Genomic DNA, 20790 nt, shown 5'->3' with positions numbered 1-20790 from the left:
CCCAACACCATTTACAGCTCCCAGACTGATCCCCTGTGAACAAGCCCATCAACTTTGCACATTTTCTTCCCTTTTATTGAATGTGGCACCAAGGCTACCAAGACAGGTTAATTGGAGCTGTAAGAGCCACCCAACTGAGCTACCACAAGTTACCAACTCAATATTAACATGCACTGAAAGAGGGCTCAGCAGAAAGGAGAAGAGCTGCAGGAGAAGGGAGGAAGAAACAAAAAGTGTGTTAAAACCCAACACCATTTACAGCTCCTGGACTGATCCTCCCCCTGGTCACTCCCTTTGTGTACAAATCCACCCACTTTTGCTCATTTTATTCCATTTATTGAATGTGGCACCAAGTCTACCAAGACAGGTAAATTGGAGCTACAAGACCCACACAACTGAGCTATCACAGGTTATCAACTCAATATTAACATGCAAGGAGAGAGGGCTCAGCAGAAAGGAGAGGAGCTGCAGGAGAAGGGAGGAAGAAACAAAAGGTGTCTTCCAACACCATTTACAGCTCCTGGACTAATCCCCTGTGAACAAGCCCATCAACTTTGCTCATTTTATTCCCTTTTATTGAGTGTGGCACAAAGTCTACCAAGAGAGGTAAATTGGAGCTACAAGACCCACGCAACAGAGCTACCACAGGTTATCAACTATCAATATTAACATGCAAGGAGAGAGGGCTCAGCAGAAGAAAAGGTGATCAGTAACGAGCCCAAATTACATCATGGCAAAACTTCAAACTGTTTCTTTTCAGTCCTTAAAGATTTGTGATTGTGGTGGTGCCAGGGAAAGGCTGTTGAATCAGGGCATTTATCCATGGACATACAAGCACCCACCCAACCTACTGCTCTTTATAGAAGAAATTTCTTAATTCCTCAGCAACAGAGCAGATTTACCTACGTCTCTGAAGACTAATTAATTAATTCAACTAAGTGTTGTCTTTAAAATTGAGGCTTTTATCTTCGCAGAAGGCTCACCAAAATATCACAAAAACTGTAGTTTAGCATCAGTTTGTCAATGAGAAGACAAAAAAGAATGAAACTCCTCAGATAAAATTGAATATATCCAAATGAATGGATGTTCAGCAAGCAAGAGATTGACTGCTCTGGGCCACCTAAGCCCACACAACATATTATTAAAGGAAAAAAAAACACTGCAGGCAAAGCAGAGGAGAAGTTGCTTCTAGAACTGGTCAAAGACCACAGTTCAACAGCCATTTGAAACAGTTCAATAATTACTTAGATCAGTTTTGACAGAACTGTGACAACACTGTCAAAGGCTCACTCTTTCTCTGCCACAGCTGATACCTGGATTCTTTTGGAAAATCAAAGGTGATTCCTCCTCTGTCAGACTTGTTGTTACATCCTGACTTTTGGGGGGAAAAGTATTAGAAAAGAATGATTCTTACAAACCTCCAAGGTCTGGTGGTTAGGAATGGCTGTCCTGGGTTTATAAGGAAAATCAAAGTTATTTACACAGGAGAGGAAGGAAAGTGGTTCATAAAGGTTTAGAGGGTGCTGGGCTTGCACTCAGGTACCCAGTTCCCTGGGCAGGGCCACTCTCTGGATCCGGGTGCTTTGGATCAGGTCACTCCCAACAGCTCCGGGTGAAAATGCTCCAATTTATACAACTAATTAAAGTGCCCAAGGGGGAGGTGAAGCCTGTCAGGCAGAGAGAGACAGAGATGCACATTAATCCTCTGCACTGCCCAGGATGGGAGGGGAACAGTGTCCTTGTCACCTGGTGCCTCTTTGGGGCTTTACAGGGCAAGACAAGGAAACGAGAGAACAGGGTGGGACAGCCCTTCTCCCTTTTCCTCCTCCTGCAAAATCCTGCTTTCCTTTCCAATTTACAGCAGCACCACTTCAAAAAAAGGACAGATCAAGAAAGAAGCTTCCCCAAAGCAAAATGTGGGATCGGACAAGCGAGTCCGGATCCGTTCACAATAAATATCTTCAGTCTGCAAAACTGGAAAGGGCTCGTTCCAATTTAAATTTGGGAGATAAAACACAATGGGACAGGGAACTGCACGGATCTGCTGCAGTCCCCTTCAACATGAGGCACACAAGACATTCTGGAAGCATTTTAATTTTGAGCCGATTTTCGTTTCCTTATGTTAGGGGTTGGTTGGGGTCGTGTTTTCAAGCTTCTCCTAAATGCCAAGAGCAGCAGATTATTCCCAAGGGAAGCCAAAATTCTCTTGTCCCTAAGTGACCCTGAGAAGTGAATTTCGAGGGAGACATAAAATACTGGTAGAATTGACAGAACTGACAGAATATTTGTTGTCATCCTGAAATAAATAAGGAAGAACAGCATCTCCTCCTAGTGTAGCTCTCACATAGTCCAGTCAAGGGATATATATATATATATATTTTTTTTTAATAAAAGAAAGACTGAGATGGAGAAAACAATGACAGGAATAGAGGAGAGGCACAGGGCTGGATAATCCTCTGAGCTCACTCCATCTGGGTTCCCTACACAGCACAGATCACAAGGGATCCAGGGCTCAGGATGCTCTACCACGCACAAAAAATAACGTTGCAATTCTGGGATTAAAGATCCAACACCACAGCACCACGGTAAATGCCTCAATTGATTTTCTCTTAGAAATTCAGCTGCGTCAAAACTTAGTTTTGAACCGTTCTTTGTTCACGAAGAACCATCTCTAAGCTGAGCTCAAACTGGAACAGAACCAAACGCTTCTGACCAGCAGTTTGACATCAATTTGACCCAAATTCTGACGTGCTGCTGCTGGGACCTGGCTCTGCTCGGGGGGCTCTGCATCAGCCCACCCTGCAGCCCCCTCATCCTCACTCCCTTTGTGTCCCATGATGGATCAGCACGTGCTGAAGAGCTCTCACTTCTGACCCATGAAACCACTCTGCTCTCCCACCTGTAGCCAGGCCCTGTGAACACACGAGCTTGTCCCAGCACCCAGGGGTGCTCCAGGGGGTTCAGATGCTGCAGAACAATCCATGACAGGATCCTGCACATGGTGCTACCTCCGTTTCTGCCATGGCAGAGAACAGGGAGCACTGTCTGTGCTTGTCCCAGCACCCAGGGGTGCTCCAGGGGCTTCAGATGCTGTAGAATAAACCATAACATGGTCCTGGACATGGTGCTCCCTCGAGTTGTTGTGGCAGAGAACAGGGAGCACTGTCTGTGCCAGGAGAACCCTGCAAGCACCCAAACCTATCTTCAGGTGTCTGTCCAGCAATCCCAGCAGTTCCAGCACAGGACAAGTGCTCTGTGTTCCTCAGGACTAAACCTTCTCTGCCCCATCCTTCCTGCATCCCTCTTACCCCATTTCCCACTCACCACCACCATTCCCACCCTTCCCAGCCAACCAGTCCCTCAAGGATTTGGAGGGGTGTCACAAGACCATGCTGGAAACACAAGTGGAGATCTGGGACTGGGCAGGGGACCAGTGCTGGGAAAATGGGAGACACAAACCATCCCCCCACGTGCCCCTTTCCAGCACACACTGGGACTGGACCAGCACTGACCTGGAACGTTTTCAAACCCAGGTGAATCCAGTTCAGAACTAAGAAAATCTGATGGTTCAACTCCCCCAGCTTTTAATGCTGCTGTAAAGAGCAGCACACTTTCAATTTGTAACCACAACAAAAGGCTTTTAAACTATTAAAGCATTGCCTTGCTGTAAAAATAAAAAAAAATAAATAAAAAGGCTGCTCTGTGGCAGATAATTGGCAAATCTGCCCTGTCAGTGTAGATGGCTGGGGAGAAGAACACGTTGTACTTCACAGAGCCTGTTTCTAGATAATTGCAGGATTTCTATTAATTTCTATCACAACTTTTACATTTTGCCCTGAAAAATTCATTTGGATTACTCAATGAAATAACCACAGATGCAAGTCTTCTGCCCAAGAACACGCACAGTACTCCAAACCCATTCAGTTACTGATTTTTCTACCAGGATGGTGATGAAATGCCCACTTAGCTCTCTGCTGGAGTGAAAAAAAAAAACCCCAAACAACACAAAACTCCCTTCCTGTTTAATCCAACAATGAATACACTATTTGCTCTGATACCAACAGCATTCAGCTGCTGTGTTTTCCCCCTGATAGGTGCAATGAGATGATTATTGCAGTGGCAGGTAAATACTTCAATATCTCACATAAGACACTTGCACAGAGAAAACCCAACAAACCAACCCCAAAACCTAAAATAACCCAACATAAGAGATCACACCTGCTTTACTTCATTTCGAAGGCTGTTCCACATCTTGCTCTCCTGAGCACAACAGGGAGCAACAAGAAGACTGTTTTGCTTCCAACCCCAAATCCCCCCTCTCCTGATCCCCCTTCCCCGGTGTTCCATCCACGCCACGCCTGGTGCTCAGCTCTGGGTCTTTGTCCTCCTCACAGGCACAATCACCCCTCTCTGATGTTCAACAGAGACTCTCCACACAAATAACTCAGCTTCTCTGAGGGACTCACGCTCCCCTTTGCCCCTGTTCTTTGGAATATTTCAGTCTATACAAATGAGAAAGACAAGAGTTATATTTTTCTAAATATACTCCTCCTCAAGAACAAGCCAGCGCTGTAATTCTGGACAGATATGTCTATAGCTGTCAAAATTAGCCTGGAAATTCAGCTTAAGCTTTACAGACATGCATAAAAACCTTGCTGGGATGGAGCAACCCTAGATGAAATGCACATGGCAGAGAGAAACGGGGAAAGAATTAAATTCGTGTGTTATCTACAAATGAACTACAATAAAAATACCTCCTGACTAATCAAAAGCATTTTGACTACTTTTTCCTGGCAGTAATGCCACAATGAGATGAACATTTTCCCCGTGCCCTCTCCTGTGAGTGGAAGCAGAAGGAGCTGGGGGTTAAAAGCTGCTGCTGTCCCCGGGAAGCAGGTGGTGGAGTGTGGAGCACATGTGGGAGGGAGCAGGGAGGGAGGCTGGGCACGGCTCTAATGAAGTGGTGCTGAAGAGGCAGACGATTTCATAAGGAGAAAAACATCAGGAAACTGGTCAAAACACAGGATCTCATCTGAAAAAGCTCAACTGTGTTGGATGGCACAAGCCAGAACGAATCTGGGGAAGAGGAGGAGGGGGAGGCTGATCTCTCTCCAGAGCCCCAGATGTCTTTATCGTTGCCTAATGACAATTATACTCAACCAATTAAGACACTGCTATCACAGTTGCATTGTTAGGAAGCCTTTGGCCCTGAGTGTTGATGGCTGTCTAATTAGTGTTTGTGCAAAGTACAACTGCAACTAATACATAAACTGACAAATACACAAAAGAAAAACTGTTAACGGGAACATTTTCCAAACAGTCGAGGCTCTGCTCATTCGGTCCATGGCAGCAGCAAAGACAAACTGCTTTCCTTCATGGCTCCTGTACTGCTGGCACTGCAGAATTTCACTTCAAACGGGAGGTCAGAGGGACCATCCCTGGGTTTCTGCTGGAACAGGATGTTGGTGTCAGGCAGTTTTGTTGGCTGCACCCTTCCAGGGCCGGTCTCACCACCCCACGTCGGGCTGAGCCCCTCTGATGAGACACCTCAGAAATCAGATTGTGTTTTCCCCCCCCCCGTTTTCTCTAAAGAATTTGCAGCGGGAAAAAGGGGGATGGAGAGAGAAACCCCTTTGTTTCACAGTCAGGTTTGCTTTCCAGAAGGCAAAGTCTGTTCGGTTTCCAGATACCTGCGGTGATCAACAAACCCAAAAAAAAAAAAAACCCAACAACTTTGTTTCAGGCAGTCAGCGACCATCTGTTAATACTCAAAAGATCTTATTATGAAGTCCTTACAATGTCAATGCATTTTATTGAAGTCAGTAGGAATCTTGCTCAAGTAACAGTCTCCAGCCCCAGCCCTGTTTAAACGGGTCCCTGTTGATAAGCAAGTAAAATAATGAGTATTTTGCATTGTCTTGCTGCAACGAGCACCTCAGAGCTTTCATCTTGATGCCACCAAAAGCAACCCAGCAGCCCTTCCTGTGGTTAATTAAGGTATCCAGCCAGTGCCCCCCTCAGCAGGCTCATGAATAAGGTCCAATTAAACATGCAAACCCAAGCCCAACTGCCTTTAAGTTGGTTCAAATTGCTCCTCAGCTTCATCTTCTCTCCAAGGCTCGAGTGAAGGCAGTGGTAACTCAGAATGTTCAATAGCAAAACACCTCTTCCTCAAGAAAAGCTGGGAGGTGCCTCAATCACAACCAAAAATAGCTACATTAAATACAAATCAATTATATTCATATAAATATAAATCAATTATATTTATATAAATATAAATTAAATATAAGCAGGACCTTTTTTTTATACTGTTCTGAAGTGAGGGATAATGATGGACTGCTCAGGGTGAGGTGCCTCCCAGAGTAAAACTGGATTATACAGGTCAAAATTCCCAAGCCTTCCTGCCCTCATATCCAGTTATTCATTCCAGTTATTTGGATACAGTGATTTTGCCACAGGTAGCTTGGCTAAGGGAATCCCTGAAGGGTAGGATTCAGGAAAAACAGTCCAGTGGCAGAGATGGAGTAAAGAACTACTTTACCCACCAGAAAGGAACACAAATAGAACACAATGACCAAAAATGAAATACAAATGGAACAGCAAAAAGGACATTTTCTGCTACTTTATGGTTTTATTATTTATTATGTTATTATTTATATTTATTATTTATTATTTATTATTTATGGTGCAGCAGAAAGTTACACCAGAAAACACGAGAAAAACCAGATGGGGTTAAACCAAACCCAGGGTTTTAAACAGTCCTAATGCTGGTAGAAGAACGGGGAGGGGGAAATTTCATCTCCCTGATACCATCCCAACGTTATTTTGGGTTGCTGGAGACACGAGGGCAGCTGTGACAGAAGTGACTAACGGGGACCAAAATGGATCTGGAAAGATTTCACACGCGGGGAGCCCGTTCTGAGCATCCCTGTGAGCAGTTCCCAGACTCTTCTGCCGGGAACTCGACTTCCCAATTTATCAACCCACGTCCATCTGGGGCCCACTCACAGGAGCCGAGCTGCAGAGAGTTGACACCTTCCTTCCCAAGGCCTTTTTTTAGGAAATCATGGCTCTAAGAAGTGTTGTTTTTTTTTTTTTTTAAGGATGTGTATAGCCCTCCTGCAGCTTATCATTGTTATCCCTGACAAAATTACCATTTCACCACCCTAAGTACTTCTGCCTGCCTCACCTTCTATATTTTAAGGGCATGCAAATGTCCTACCAAGGGAACAGAAACGAGCCAAAGGGTTGGATCACAGGCAAAACATTTTAATGAACGCTCACAAAAGCAGAACTTGAAGCCAAAGTGTTTCTAGTAATTTTGTTTTTAAGGCAAAGAATCTCCCACCATTTAGATCATGGCTCGCACCAGCATTAATTAAACCAGCTGCTCTACCAAGAAAACATATCACTGTGGGCACAGGAGAAGAAAATCCTCATTTTGGGGGTCTCTGGGTACATTTTGGGGGGCTGGGGATACATTCTGGGGGTCTCTAGGTACATTTCAGGGGGCTGAGGGTACATTTTGAGGGTCTCTGGTTCCCATTTCTGAGGGGTTGTGGTTCCAGGACCCCCAGACTCAGCAGGCCCTGGGTTTTAGGGTCCCCAGGGTGTGTTTTTGGGATCTCTGGGTACATTTTGGGGATCTGTGGGTACATTTTGAGGGTCTCTGGTTATATTTTGGGGGTGTCTGGTTCCCATTTCTGGGGGTTGTGGTTCCATGAACCCCAGACTCAGGAGGCCCTGGGTTTTGGGGTCCCCGGGGTGTGTTTTGGGGATCTCTGGATACATTTTAGGCATCTCTGGGTACATTTTGGAGGGCTAGGGGTACATTTTGAGGGTCTCTGGGTACATTTTGAGGGGCTGGGAGTACATTTTAGGGGTCTCTAAGTATATTTTGGGGATCTCTGGTTCCCATTTCTGGGGGATTGTGGTTCCAGGACCCTCAGACTCAGCAGGCCCTGGGTTTTGGGGTCCCCGAGGTGTGTTTTGGGGATCTCTGGATACATTTTGTGGGTCTCTGGGTACATTTTGGGAGGCTGGGGGTTCATTTTGTGGGTCTCTGGGTACATTTTGGGGATCTCTCGGTACATTTTGAGGATCTGTGGGTACATTTTGGGGGTCTCTGGTTCCCATTTCTGGGGGGTTGTGGTTCCAGGAACCCCAGACTCAGGAGGCCCTGGGTTTTGGGATCCCTGGGGGTACATTTTGGGGTGCTGTGGTTCCAGGACCCCTGGACCCACAAGAGCCTGGGTTTTGGGGTTTCCAGGGGTGTATTTTGGGATGTTATTGGTACATTTTAGATTCCAGGACCCCTGGACCCACAAGAGCCTGGGTTTTGGGGTCTCCAAGGGTACATTTTGGGGTCCCTGGGGGTACATTTTTGGGGGCTGGGGGTACATTTTAGAGTGTTATTGGTACATTTTGGATTCCAGGACCCCTAGACCCGGGAGGCCCTGGGTTTCAGGGTCCCCAGAGGTGAATTTTGGAGTGTTATTGGTACATTTTGGGTTCCAGGACCCCCAGACCCAGGAGGCTCTGCATTTTGGGGACCCCAGAGGTGTATTTTGGGGTGTTATCGGTACCTTTTGGATTCCAGAACCCCCAGACCTGGGAGGCCCTGAGTTTTGGGGTCCTCAGGGGGTACTGTAGGTGTATTTTGGGGTGTTATTTTGGGTTGCAGGACCCCAGGACTCGGCAGGCAGACACACAGAGCACCTCGCTGCAGCAACATCTTCCTCTGCATCCTGCAAACCCCACAGGTAAACCAACAACTTCCTGCTCAGACGGGCTGGAAAAGCAGCTTTCCCAAAGACTCAGTATCAGGCTTCTGCTCTTGGTTTCACCTGCAAGGCTCTCCTCTTTCAGGAGCTGACACAAAAGCCACCCCCGTGTGTCACTTCACACACCCTCCCGGCTGTCACCCGACCCTCTGAACTCATGATGTCACCGTGCTCTCAACCCTCCTAAAGGTGACTCGACTGGGAAAAAAAAGCAGCTCTGACACTTAGTCCTTTTTAACAGTGAAGAGAACACTAAAGGTTTGGGGAAGGTTGAAGGGAAAAGGTATTTATTTTCACCTCCTGCTCGGTTTGACACCTTCCAGTCACCGGGAGGGGAGGGAGAGACCCATCCAAGCTGTGCCGCCACCCCAGCGAAATTTAAGCAATTAAATAATTAACTCAGGCCGCTGGAAGCTTGCAGTTTGTTTTTAACTTTGATTCATTTTCATTACTAATTAATCTTTCGGTTTCCTCGGGTCTGCACACGCCCAATTAAGACGCAAGAGCTAATAATAAATACAATAAATACCTGGGGAATAAGCCCAGGAGCCCTGGAGCAAGGAAAAAAAAAACCTAAATTAGATGAGCGTTGCCACGAAGTTTTTAAAAAGTGTTTTCGAGCCTTTCGGGCTCTTTTCACACATCATTAGGAAAACTAAAGAGAGTGGCAAGGCCAGCTTTTAAAAAGTCATTTGCAGGTCACCTTTGAGCAAGAGGAGAGGGAAGAGAACAAAGGAACCCACCACAGAGGAGCAGATACTTATTATGTCTCTGTGTTGCTCACTACGACTTAAACTGAAAGGCCCAAATTGTTTGAGGCTCACCAGAACCAAGACAACCGGATAAAGTCATTTCAGGGCATTAAATTTCTCAGCATGAGAGTCAAAATGCCTCTAAATCACCTGATTTCCCCTACCAACCACCCAGGATATTTAGGAATTCCTTCAGCTGTGGAAATGCCAGGTGTGCTCCACCCTGAAAAGGGGTGGAAGTGTTAATCTGCTGGTTTATGGAGGCATAAACCACTCAGAGCAGATGGATCTCACCAGACCTAACCCAAGAAAATAAAATCTCTAGGAAGGCAGGCAGCACTTAGTGGGGAAGGAGGAAAACATCTGAAATTACACTTTAGGGCTGATCTCCCAGTCTGTAAGAGGGACTCCTCATGGCACCTGCTAAATCAGCTTGTGGCCCTTAAATCTCCATTTATGCAGCTCTTCACTCACAGTCTCCCTCTCTTTCTTCAGTCTAGGAAAACTGAAGGCAAAAAAATGAAGAAAAATCCCATAGCTTTGTGTTTCTGGGTCTTTGGAAGGGCGTTCTGGCTCTGGGCCTCCCCTGTTTGTTTTCAGAGCTACCAAGAGCAGCAGTAAATCCACAGGGCCCTTTCTGCAAGCGTTACAAAGTGAACACAGTGCACAATAAAACCCCAGCCCGCTTGGTGTGGGTTTGGGGGCCAGCCCCGAGGGGAGGGGGTTGTCACCAGCACAGGGCGAGTTCACCACGTGGCTCAAGAACAGGTATTTCACACAGACAGCACGACAGTGCCACGACATGCCCCGGCCATGTCACACCACGGGATCCCCTGTGTGATGACAAGAGTTCAAACAAGCACCAGATGCTCCCAGATCATCTCCAGGAGGAACCAACCCCTGACTACAAATGCCCATCGGTGTGGCTGTCAGCACTGCCAAGAATAAAAGAAGGTGGCATAAAAAGTAGCTGTTTTACTGTCTGGACATGAAAAAAAGCCCCGATAGATTCAGGTTTTATTAAGAGAAAGTGAAGAAACGCAGGCATTCTGCACAGAAGCCAAGCAAATGACAGCTTTAGGTACAGAGAACCTCGGCAGCAGGGGTGATTTATAAAAGCCAAGCAAGCAGCCGTATAATTGCTTTAAGTAAGGCCCGACTTAAAGACGAAACTACATTTGAATTGAAGGCGGGGAGGGGGGAGGAGGGCCATCAAACCTCTACAGAGGATCCTTGGAGACGCGTAACCCGAGAAAGGCTGGCGAACACGCGCCATCGATCGGGAGTGAGGTAACCACAACCACCGCCGGCTCAAATGAAAAGGGATTCGGGGGCTGACCCAGAAAACAAGCGTCGTAACCGCCGGGATGAAATTTTAATGATCAACACAAGGCGCGCCGCCCTGATTGAATTATCTGATGTCAGCCAGGAACGCGGGCACAAAGGGAGCCGCTCAGCCACCTTCCCCTCCCGGCTCGCCTTCCGCTCCATCCAGCCTGGATACTCTGCCATCTCCTGGCTCCGGCTTTGGCAGCAGCGGGAAGGCAGGAGAGCGCATGGAATAGGTGCGTTTTTCCAAGGGAGAGCTCATCCCGTGAAGTTTATCTTTTGCTTCCTTCGCGAAATTAATAAGCAGAGCTCCCGAACCACTTCGGACAAGGTGTGCCTCTGTAAATCCCACTGGTTTAACTCTGCCCACAACCCGTAAGAATTCCTTTTGGGAAGATGAAAAAAAGCTCTACAGCAACTAAAATAGAAATTCTTCCACTTCCCAGCAGAGTTTGAAGGAGTACAGCGATGAACACAAGGTCAGGTCTATCACAGCACAGGGTCAGATCAAATCAGACTGATTCCAGGCTTGCTCCAAGGCTCCCAAAACACACCAGCCCTGGCATTTTTCCAGGGGAACCCCTCTGTCCAACTAGAACTACTCTCTCCAGCTAGAACTTAATCTGGGTACTGCCATAAAAGACAATGAAAGATGTTTCTATTAGCAACAAAAGGAGGGCTAAGGAGAATCTCCATCCTTTACTGCATCGGGGGGAACATGTGACAAAGGATGAGGAAAAGGCTGAGGGACTTGATGCGTTCTTTAATAGTCAGGCCAGTTGTTTTCAGGTGGAAGAAAGGGATGGGAGCAGGATGGAGCCCCCATAATCCAAAGGGAAGCACAGACAGGTCCCTGGAGCAGATGGGATCCAGCCAAGGGTGCTGAGGGACCTGGCAAAGAGCTCACTGAGCCACCTTCCACCATTTCCCAGCAGTCCTGGCTCACTGGGTGACTGGAAGTGGTGCCCACCTAGAAGATGGGCTGGAAGGAGGATCCAGGGAATCAGCCTGACCTGAGTGCCAGGGAAAGTTACGGAGCAGAACAGCAACAAGGTGACGTGGTGGGTCCTACCCTTGGAATGCTACAGGATTGGGGAAGGATGGCTGGACAAGGTGGACAAGGACCTGGAGAGATGGCTGACAGCTGGGCAAGTGGCCCCTGGGCTGTGCCAGCCCTGGTGTGTCCCAGCCCCAGGGCAGGGCCTGTCCCTGTGCTGGCACTGCTGAGACACCTCCAGCCCTGGGGGCAGCTCTGGGCCCCTGCAGTACTTTGGTTTAGGCAACCAGGTCGAAACTAAGGAAGTAGCCATATCCCAATATTCCATTCTGTTCTTTACATAAGCAGAAATATAAATAGAAAGGGGGGAGGAAGTTGAAGGGGAGATCTCTTCTGGCAGAGTTGGAGGAAGCAAAGCAACCTCCCTGTGGCTGGGCTCCTCGTCTGGGAGTGCAGGCCTGGGGATTTTTTTGAGAGGCTGTTGCTTCTTCCTGATTTGAGAGGAGAGATCTGGTGGTGTGGCCTCTACTTTCTTAAGGAAAGTATTAAGATTTTTGCTAGTTCTTTATTGGCTGTGTATATCTGTTTTTCGGGGTGTTGGAAGTTCTCTTTCTTGTATGTATATAGTTTTTGTAACTGTATATAAGTGTAAAATATATACATACTGCTTTGGTTCTGTTATTTCGGTCTTTTAGTAGTTTTTTTCCCCCTCCCTTTCTTTCCCCTGTGATCATAAAAGGAGGGAGGGGAAGCCCTTTGCTGTGGTCTTGGGTGCCAAGGCCAAACTCCCACAGCCCCTCAGACAAGAGGGACACGGAGGGGCTGGAGCGTGGGCAGGGAAGGGAACAGAGCTGGGGAAGGGGCTGGAGCAGCAGGAGCAGCTGAGGGAGCTGTGATCCAAAACCCTGCTAAAAACTGAGTGGCACAGCTCAGGAAAACCCCGGGAAATGCCCCCCAGTGCTGGATTAACATCAGGAGCACCCCCAGTTTCTCAGCCTTGCAAAGTCACACACCAGCTCAGTTTACACCCAGGACAAGTCTCACTGCCATCACTGATTATTCACGTGCAAAGCTGAGCCCAGAAGTGTTTGTGAAACTGGAGAGAGAATCATTAAATGTAACAGATAATTGATATTTATACTGAGAAGAGAATTGACTCTGTAAACCTCAGCTATTAAATTACTTGTTTAGGACTGAAAGAACGCAACAGTTTGCTATTGATCACCAGATTCATTACACTTTTATGGCAGATCTGAAAGCACAATGCCATTAAGTACAATATTACAAGCTGGGAGAGAAAGGGGAGGGTTATGTTTGGATTTTAAAAAAAATAAAATACACCAAACAACAAAACCCCGACGAATTCCTCAATCTACATATCATAAATACTTACCAAATGCACATAACAAAGTCTTTCTCTGCACCATTTGCTAATGTCCTTGGAAGGTGTAGTTCTCTCATTTGCTATTTACCACTTATCAAATTAAGAGGGGCTTTCAGAGATCTCCAGCCACCAGAGCAGAGCGAAGGGCAAGCAGTGAACAGCAAAGGGCATCACTTTTGGGTTGTAATATTCTAAACATTTCATTTACTAAACCAGGGAAAGTCAAACAGCTGAATTCTGATTGTTGCTTTATCAAACGTGTTCTCCCAGCTTCCTAAAAAGAGAATTCATTTTCTCAGAGAAGAGAAATTGCTGAAGAGTAATTTAAATGAAGGCTGCTTTTTCTACAGCACACACACGTGCAGCTTTTCCCTCAGAGGTCTCTTACCTGCTCACCTATTTTCAGGAACCTTTCAGGAGCCTGAATTATTTATTGGCACCACCTCCCCTCATGTGACTGATGCAAACTCACCAAAAGAATCACGAGAGACTGGAGGAACTGGGGAACCAGTATGAAAAGAGTGTGTGAGACAGCTTCAACCCAACTTCTGTCACACACCAAGCTAAAATATGGACTATCTGACTTTGAGAGGCAGGATTAATAACCCTTGTTATTTAAAGTATTCATATTAAAGTGTTAATAACCTTTATTAATACTTTGGAAATGTAATTTATTCTGCCTAACTTCCCTATATTGCCTGTTTGATTACAAACACAATGGATACAGCAGCAAAACATCACATGGAAGGCACAGGAGGAGGATCAACAGTCAGAGAACAGGATGGCAAAGAGAACAGAAAGGGAGAGCTGCAAATGGAGAAGGGAAATTAGTGGAAGAACATCCAGTAAAAGAAAAAAAACTCTAAATAAACCAGCTCCTTTCATTCCTGCTGATAGTTTAGATTTCTGCTCAGTTGCCCAAGAGCACTTAAAAGCATTTCTGTGTCTGAGAGAGTTTTCAAGGCACCTTTCTTATAACCAGGCTGTGAATTTTATAGTATTTTACAAGTGGTTTTCTCTAATCCCACAATGTAGAAGCACAGTATTAACATGAAGTGTTACTATAAAATATGGAATTCTGGTATGTTAAGGACAATGTGCCCTGACTGCCTCTAGATGAATTTTAATTACTCGTGTGACTTACAGAGGGGCTACTAATTACTGAACCTGTAAAACTGAACTAGAAAACAGTTAAACTTTACACCTATTTAGACAGTCAAGAGAGTTTGTGAGCCTCTTAAAATTGTATTTAAGAGTGTAAACCAAATTAATAGTTAACATTAAATCAAGGTCCAGAAAAAGCTTTATATTGGGAAAAGAAAACTTTGAGTTTACCTATTTTTGGGTAGGTTATTTCCTGCCCAGGTTGTCCTTTAAATAACAATGGAAGAAAGCAGCAAGTCCTTCTAAAGTTATTTTTGTGGGCTGTGACAAGATATCCTTGTAATTAAGAGACTTTTAGGGGGAAAAATAACAAAAAGAGAGTTGTTCAGTAGATGTGGGCAATGTTTAACACATTTTGGGTGCTTCCCCAGCAAACCAATAGACCCAGTTCATCAGAAAGCACTTTACAGGGACTACATGTATAGAGATAATGGACATAACTTTAGAAGAGTACAATAAAAATATGCACTGCTGAAATAATTTGTAGATAACCAACATTATCAGACACTTAAGGGCAGTTTATCCAAGGATAACCATCATTATCAGGCATTTGAGGACAGTCTCTCACCAGGAGGAACTGCAGCCAGGTAAATCCATCCTGCTGCCTCGAGCAGGTGCTGCTTTTGAACGTGCTGAAAGCAGCACAGGAGATTGATTGACAGGAAGCTGAACATGAGCCAGAGTGTGCCCAGGTGGCCAAGAAGGCCAATGGATCCTGGCCTGGCTCAGGAACAGTGTGGCCAACAGGTCCAAGGAAGTGATTCTTCCCCTGTACTCAGCACTGGTGAGGCCACCCCTGGAGTGCTGTGTCCAGCTCTGGGCCCTCAGCTCAGGAAGGACATTGAGGTCCTGGAGCAGGTCCAGAGGAGAGCAACGAGGCTGGGGAAGGGACTGGAGCACAAGTCCTGTGAGGAGAGGCTGAGGGAGCTGGGGGGGCTCAGCCTGGAGAAGAGGAGGCTCAGGGGAGACCTCCTCACTCTCTGCAACTCCCTGACAGGAGGGGGGAGCCAGGTGAGGGTTGGTCTCTTTTCCCAGGCAACTCTCAGCAAGACAAGAGGGCATTGTCTTAAGCTGTGCCAGGGGAGGTTTAGGTTGGATATTTGAAGGAATTTCTTTCCAGAGAGGGTGATCAGCCACTGGAATGGGCTGCCCAGGGAAGTGGTGGATTCTCCATCCCTGGAGGTTTTTAAGAAGAGACTGATGTGGCATCAGTGCCATGGTCTAACAACTGCAGCGGGGTTGGATCAAGGGTTGGACTTGATGATCTCAGAGGTCCCTTCCAACCCAGCTGATTCTATGATTCTATGATTCTATATCAAAAGGTGAAGATGAAATGGGCATTCCACAGCCTCACACTCACCCAGCAATGACAACTCCATCCCAGGAATGGACATCACAGAGCACCTTCCCCAGCTCGTACCTCAGCTGGCTCACGGCTCCGATCCGGTTCTGCCACAGAGGACAAAGGGGGTTGAAATCCTGGCTCCTTCATCCCCCAAAATCTGCCAGGGGGAAAACCCCGAGCTCTGCTTTTGCTGCTGCAGCAGCACAGCTGAGAGGAAAGGCACTTCTATCCCAGAAATCCCCCAGCAGCTTCCACCTTCTAACAGGCAAAAAGGAGCTGCAACACACGGTTATATTCCTTCCAAAAGGATTCCGTGCAGCACTGGGGGAAGACATTGGGAAATTCTTTTAACTTTGGTACAATAGTGTTTGATCCCTCCATCTGTGCCAGGTGTTGCTTCCTTATTTCCCTGTATCAGTGATTAATAGGTACTAGGAGGTGTCTTAGCTGTGAGAACAAGGATTGTGTGTCAGAGCAAAGGATGATGAGAGAGGCACGTTATGACCTGACCACATATTTGAGATACCCTCAAGGAGAGGAGATTCCTTAGAAAATCTGGAACCACATCCAAGAAATATTAGCATACATGCATGTATGCAGGAAATATAATTAATATGTAATAGAAATATGATGAACAGTTATTAATTTCATGACTAGAACCTGGGCTGTTGGATTGCTGGGTGTAGATGACACGTGGAGTTATCCCCAATAATATGGAGTTATTCCCCTTCCTAAAGGAATGTCAACTTTCTAACCCAACAAACTGCTTGGAGACTTGATTTCCAACTTTTCCCTCCCACCTGCTGGAAGTGGGTTCCCATTTCTCTACAGCACCTGGATCCCACTGAAGAAAGCCCCCCTCACCTTCCAGTTGTATTTCAAGGTGTGCTCCCGGGCCCGGCAGTTCTTGAGGGCGACTTTCCAGCAGGAATGGTCGGAGATGCTCATATCCAACAGGTATCCCTCCTCTTGGCACAGCCTGTACCACAACACTTCGTCTTCTGCAAGGATTTTCCACGTCCTGCTGACCTAAAAAAATCAAATTTTGATACGTGTGTCTCACATATCCACGTTTGGACGATGCTCGGAGGGATTCCTGGGGTGTCCTGTGTAGAGCCAGGAGCTGGACTGGATCCTGATGGCTCCCTTCCAACTCAAGATATTCTATGATTCTACGATAAATTTATAAGTCAAAATTACATTTAATATAAAATTATTTATGTAGCACCAGAAATATAAACATATACGTCGATATAGGCCTGCACTGAGACTAAATTCATAGCTAAACAAATATATTTATTCACCCTTTGTGCTACTGAGGGTATAAACCCCCAAACCCTTAACAAAATGCTTGTTTTCTGTGGGTTCTTTTGGAAACAACTGAGTTTCTACTCCACTAAAACCCCACACACCAGTTTAGTGGCCACACTGCCAACCTGAAAAATCAGTGCACTGGAAAACTTTAGAGGGAAAAGGAGCAACAAAACAATTAAGGCAGCACTGCAAGCTTAGAGAAAAATATGAAATTATCTTCATATTTGGAGCTAAGAAGCCCTCTCATATCACACCACCACATCTCCAAAGTCTTACTGACAATGCCTGATTAGGGGTATGACATTAGTGATTTATAACCTATTGTATTACAGTATGCAGAAATAGGAATGAATTATTAAGTTTTTGAAGCAGCCTCAAGTTGCTGGCCATTCCAGAGAGAACAGCTTCATCACAATCAATTGTGGGCTCAGAATTAAAGATTCAAGAGGTAAGAGCCAACTTAAGTAGCATTTGTTCCCTGTAATTCTTAATTTAAAAAAAAAAAAGCAACAACAGTGGTAACCAATGAAAGCCATGAGTGGTGAGAGCAGCAATTAATTGTGCTCTGTTTCCAAAAAGACCCAAACAACCTCCTGAGACTGACATCATTTTTAGTAAATTACAATTAAGCATCTAATGTCCATTTGAGGCCCAAGATTACACCAAGAATCGAGGTCTGCCACCGACACAACCCCTCCCAGGACCATCTCTTTGTGTTTATTTGCCATTTGTTCTGGACTCACTCACAGACTCAACACGGCACGAGGAGGTGAGAGATGAGTTATTCCTTGTTCTCCATTTTATGAGATTAATCTCCTTTGTATTTTCACATTACCACCCCCCCCTCTGCTTCAAACTTAAAGCCACAGCTTTCAAATGCAAAGCACAGCTTCAGGAAATTATATCTGGGGAGGAATAAATATCAGATCCTTTGGATTGGGAGATTTGCACGAGTCCATGAGCTGTTGGAAAACAACCTCTGCCTCAAATAAATCAGGGAATCTCAGAGTTTGGAACTAGTCAGCCTGCCCAGAACACCCACATCATGGCACTAAGGGCCAGAAAGCTCCCAAAACCATGACCCTGAGTCCCACAGGTCTCCTCAGGGCACAGCAAGTGCAAAAAGATCTCACACACATGGTCCCAGAACTGCAGGTTGTACAGTCCCCAACCAGTGGGACATTGTGCTCTGCAATGCCCTGTTTCTTCCAGGGAAAAGAAAAAAAATGTTCCATATGGAAAAAAAACCCAGGGGAATAACCTGCCAATGTTTTTAAGATTTGATACCTAAATACAAGAGCAGCTCTCAAACTGGAATATCCGAGTGCAGCAAAAGAAATATTCCAGTTAATCATCAAGAGACCTCAAACTGGGAGACACAGACAATCCCCTTCCATCCTAGAACAGAGAAAACAACCTGGACAGGGCAATAATAATGCCTTTAAATGACACAAAAAGCACTGAGCCTGCTCAAGCATGACACATCACATCACCCTGGAATAAAAAAGCAGTGCTTATTAGTGCTCCTGTCCCTACAGGGACACACTCAGGAAGTTCAAAAGCAACAAGAAGACACGATCCAAAATTCAAACCGTCAGAGTTTATCAAATAAATCAGGGAATCTCAGAGTTTGGAACTAGTCAGCCTGCCCAGAACACCCACATCATGGCACTAAGGGCCAGAAAGCTCCCAAACCCACGACCCTGAGTCCCACAGGTCTCCTCAGGGCACAGCAAGTGCAAAAAGATCTCACACCCATGGTCCCAAAGCTCCTGCAGACTGTGCAGTCCCCAACCAGTGGGACACCGTGCTCTGCAATGCCCTGTTTCTGCCAGGGAAAAGAAAAACAAAAAAATGTTCCATATGGAAAAAAAAAAAAGAGGGAATAACCTGCCAATGTTTTTAAGATTTGATACCTAAATACAAGAGCAGCTCTCAAATGGGAATATCCGAGTGCAGCAAAAGAATATTCCAGTTAATCATCAAGAGACCTCAAACTGGGAGACACAGACAATCCCCTTCCATCCTAGAACAGAGAAAACAACCTGGACAGGGCAATAATAATGCCTTTAAATGACACAAAAAGCACTGAGTCTTCTCAAGCATGACACATCACATCACCCTGGAATAAAAAAAGCAGTGCTTATTAGTGCTCCTGTCCCTACAGGGACACACTCAGGAAGTTCAAAAGCAACAAAAAGACACGATCCAAAATTCAAACCGTCAGAGTTTAGCGAGGAACTCGCTCTCAATTTGATTTTAAGGTAATATAAATACATCTCTTATTGCTCAAAGAGCACAAAAATCCACCCAGCTTTGTTGCTGACACACCAGAAGAGCAGCTGTGGGGCAGGTTGGAACCTCTGCCCCCCTCCCAAAACACGTTCAGTGAGGGACAGGCCGAGCACACACAGAGTCAACACAGCCCAAACCAGGCCAGCTCCTGCCTTGCTTTAAAAACCAAAAATCAAAAATAAACACACACCTTCAGAGTGTGCCAAAACAGACAATATTTGGACAGACCTTTCAAGTTTCAAGGTCTTAAAAGCATTTTATAAAGGCAGTAAAACAAAAGAAAAGGGGAGGGAGAGGGGGGGGGGAAACTACATAAAATTTGGACTGCCTTTTCAACTTTCCAGGGGAATAAAGATCCTATCCTATTCTGATTTTTTTTAAATCAAATTACAGCGAATCCTGCTGCTTTACAAGCCTGGATTTCCAAAGAGTCCCTAGCACAGCCCTTTTCTTACGGCCCCAAAACTCGCATGCCAAGCCCTTGTAAAAGCCCCACTGAGTGAGCCTCAGCTGCACGAAATCACTAATAAAAGAGGCTCAAGCATTTCACTTTACAGCACCACTGTGAGCTGCTGCATTAAAACCAGCCTTTGGCTCCAAGTCAGCTTTATTAGATCTGCCTGACTTAGACTTTCAGGTGAGGCCCCAAAAGCCAGAGTGGTCGGGCTTTATTTACCATATTTCCATATTTCCACCGTGTGTTGGAGGGGCTGAGATGTGCAAAGCTCTTACTACAAACTACAAACATCACTATTTCCAAATCTGCACTGCCCAGAAACTCCAGAAAAACCATCAGTGACAACATCTTAGGGAGCTGTTTGTAAATTGAGGGTCCCCTATTTAATTTTGTCTTTAGTGTTCCTGTTATCTTTTTACTACAGAAAGTTTGGGTTCCCCCAAGCTCCACACAGGAACGGTTTTATAACTTATAGTTCAGCAAGTAATAATGTTCTGAAGGACTTCAAAGGCTTCTGCTGACATAGATTTTGCTATTTGAGTTTGCCTGTGGGAGATTTTTTTTTCCAGCCCCCCTAAAAATGCCCCACCTCTTCCATCAAATCCTAAATTTCCTCTAATCCCATCTAAATCAACTGGCTCAAATCCTAATGAAGGTTTATTCATCCCTCTCCATCTGATAAGCATTTTTGTTTCACTGGGTTTATTTTCTTCCCCAGACACACAAAGACACAGTCAAGGCTCATTTGCTGAGTCCAGGGGCCTCAATTAGAACTATCTGGACTTTCAGTCCAGGATGACACAGAGAGCCAAAGAGTCCTGAATCCAAAGCCATTCCCATGGAAGCTGCTCATTGTTTCACTTTACAGCCACAAGCATGGAATGGTTTGGGTTGGAAGGGACATTAAAGACCACCCAGTGCCACCCCCTGCCATGGGCAGGGACACCTTCCACTAGCCCAGGTTGCTCCA

At 45.7% G+C, this 20790-nt stretch overlaps 1 protein-coding gene across 1 annotated transcript in view; it reads right to left on the bottom strand.

Annotated features, from left to right (window-relative positions):
- Positions 1-20790, bottom strand: part of FBXW8 (F-box and WD repeat domain containing 8) — a 55678-nt gene that overhangs the window by 28062 nt on the left and 6826 nt on the right. The window contains exons 3-4 of the mRNA XM_027696723.1: positions 16619-16783; positions 15770-15858 (exon numbers count right to left, since the gene is read on the bottom strand). Coding sequence (XP_027552524.1) covers positions 15770-15858; positions 16619-16783 — 254 coding nt within the window. The remainder of the gene's footprint in view (positions 1-15769; positions 15859-16618; positions 16784-20790) is intronic.

The sequence above is a fragment of the Neopelma chrysocephalum genome, unplaced genomic scaffold, assembly GCF_003984885.1.
Source record: "Neopelma chrysocephalum unplaced genomic scaffold, ASM398488v2 Primary Assembly neopelma1_116, whole genome shotgun sequence".
NCBI lineage: Eukaryota > Metazoa > Chordata > Aves > Passeriformes > Pipridae > Neopelma > Neopelma chrysocephalum.
The sequence above is the reverse complement of the archived record's forward strand: the minus strand, read 5'-3'. Positions and strand labels throughout refer to the sequence as shown.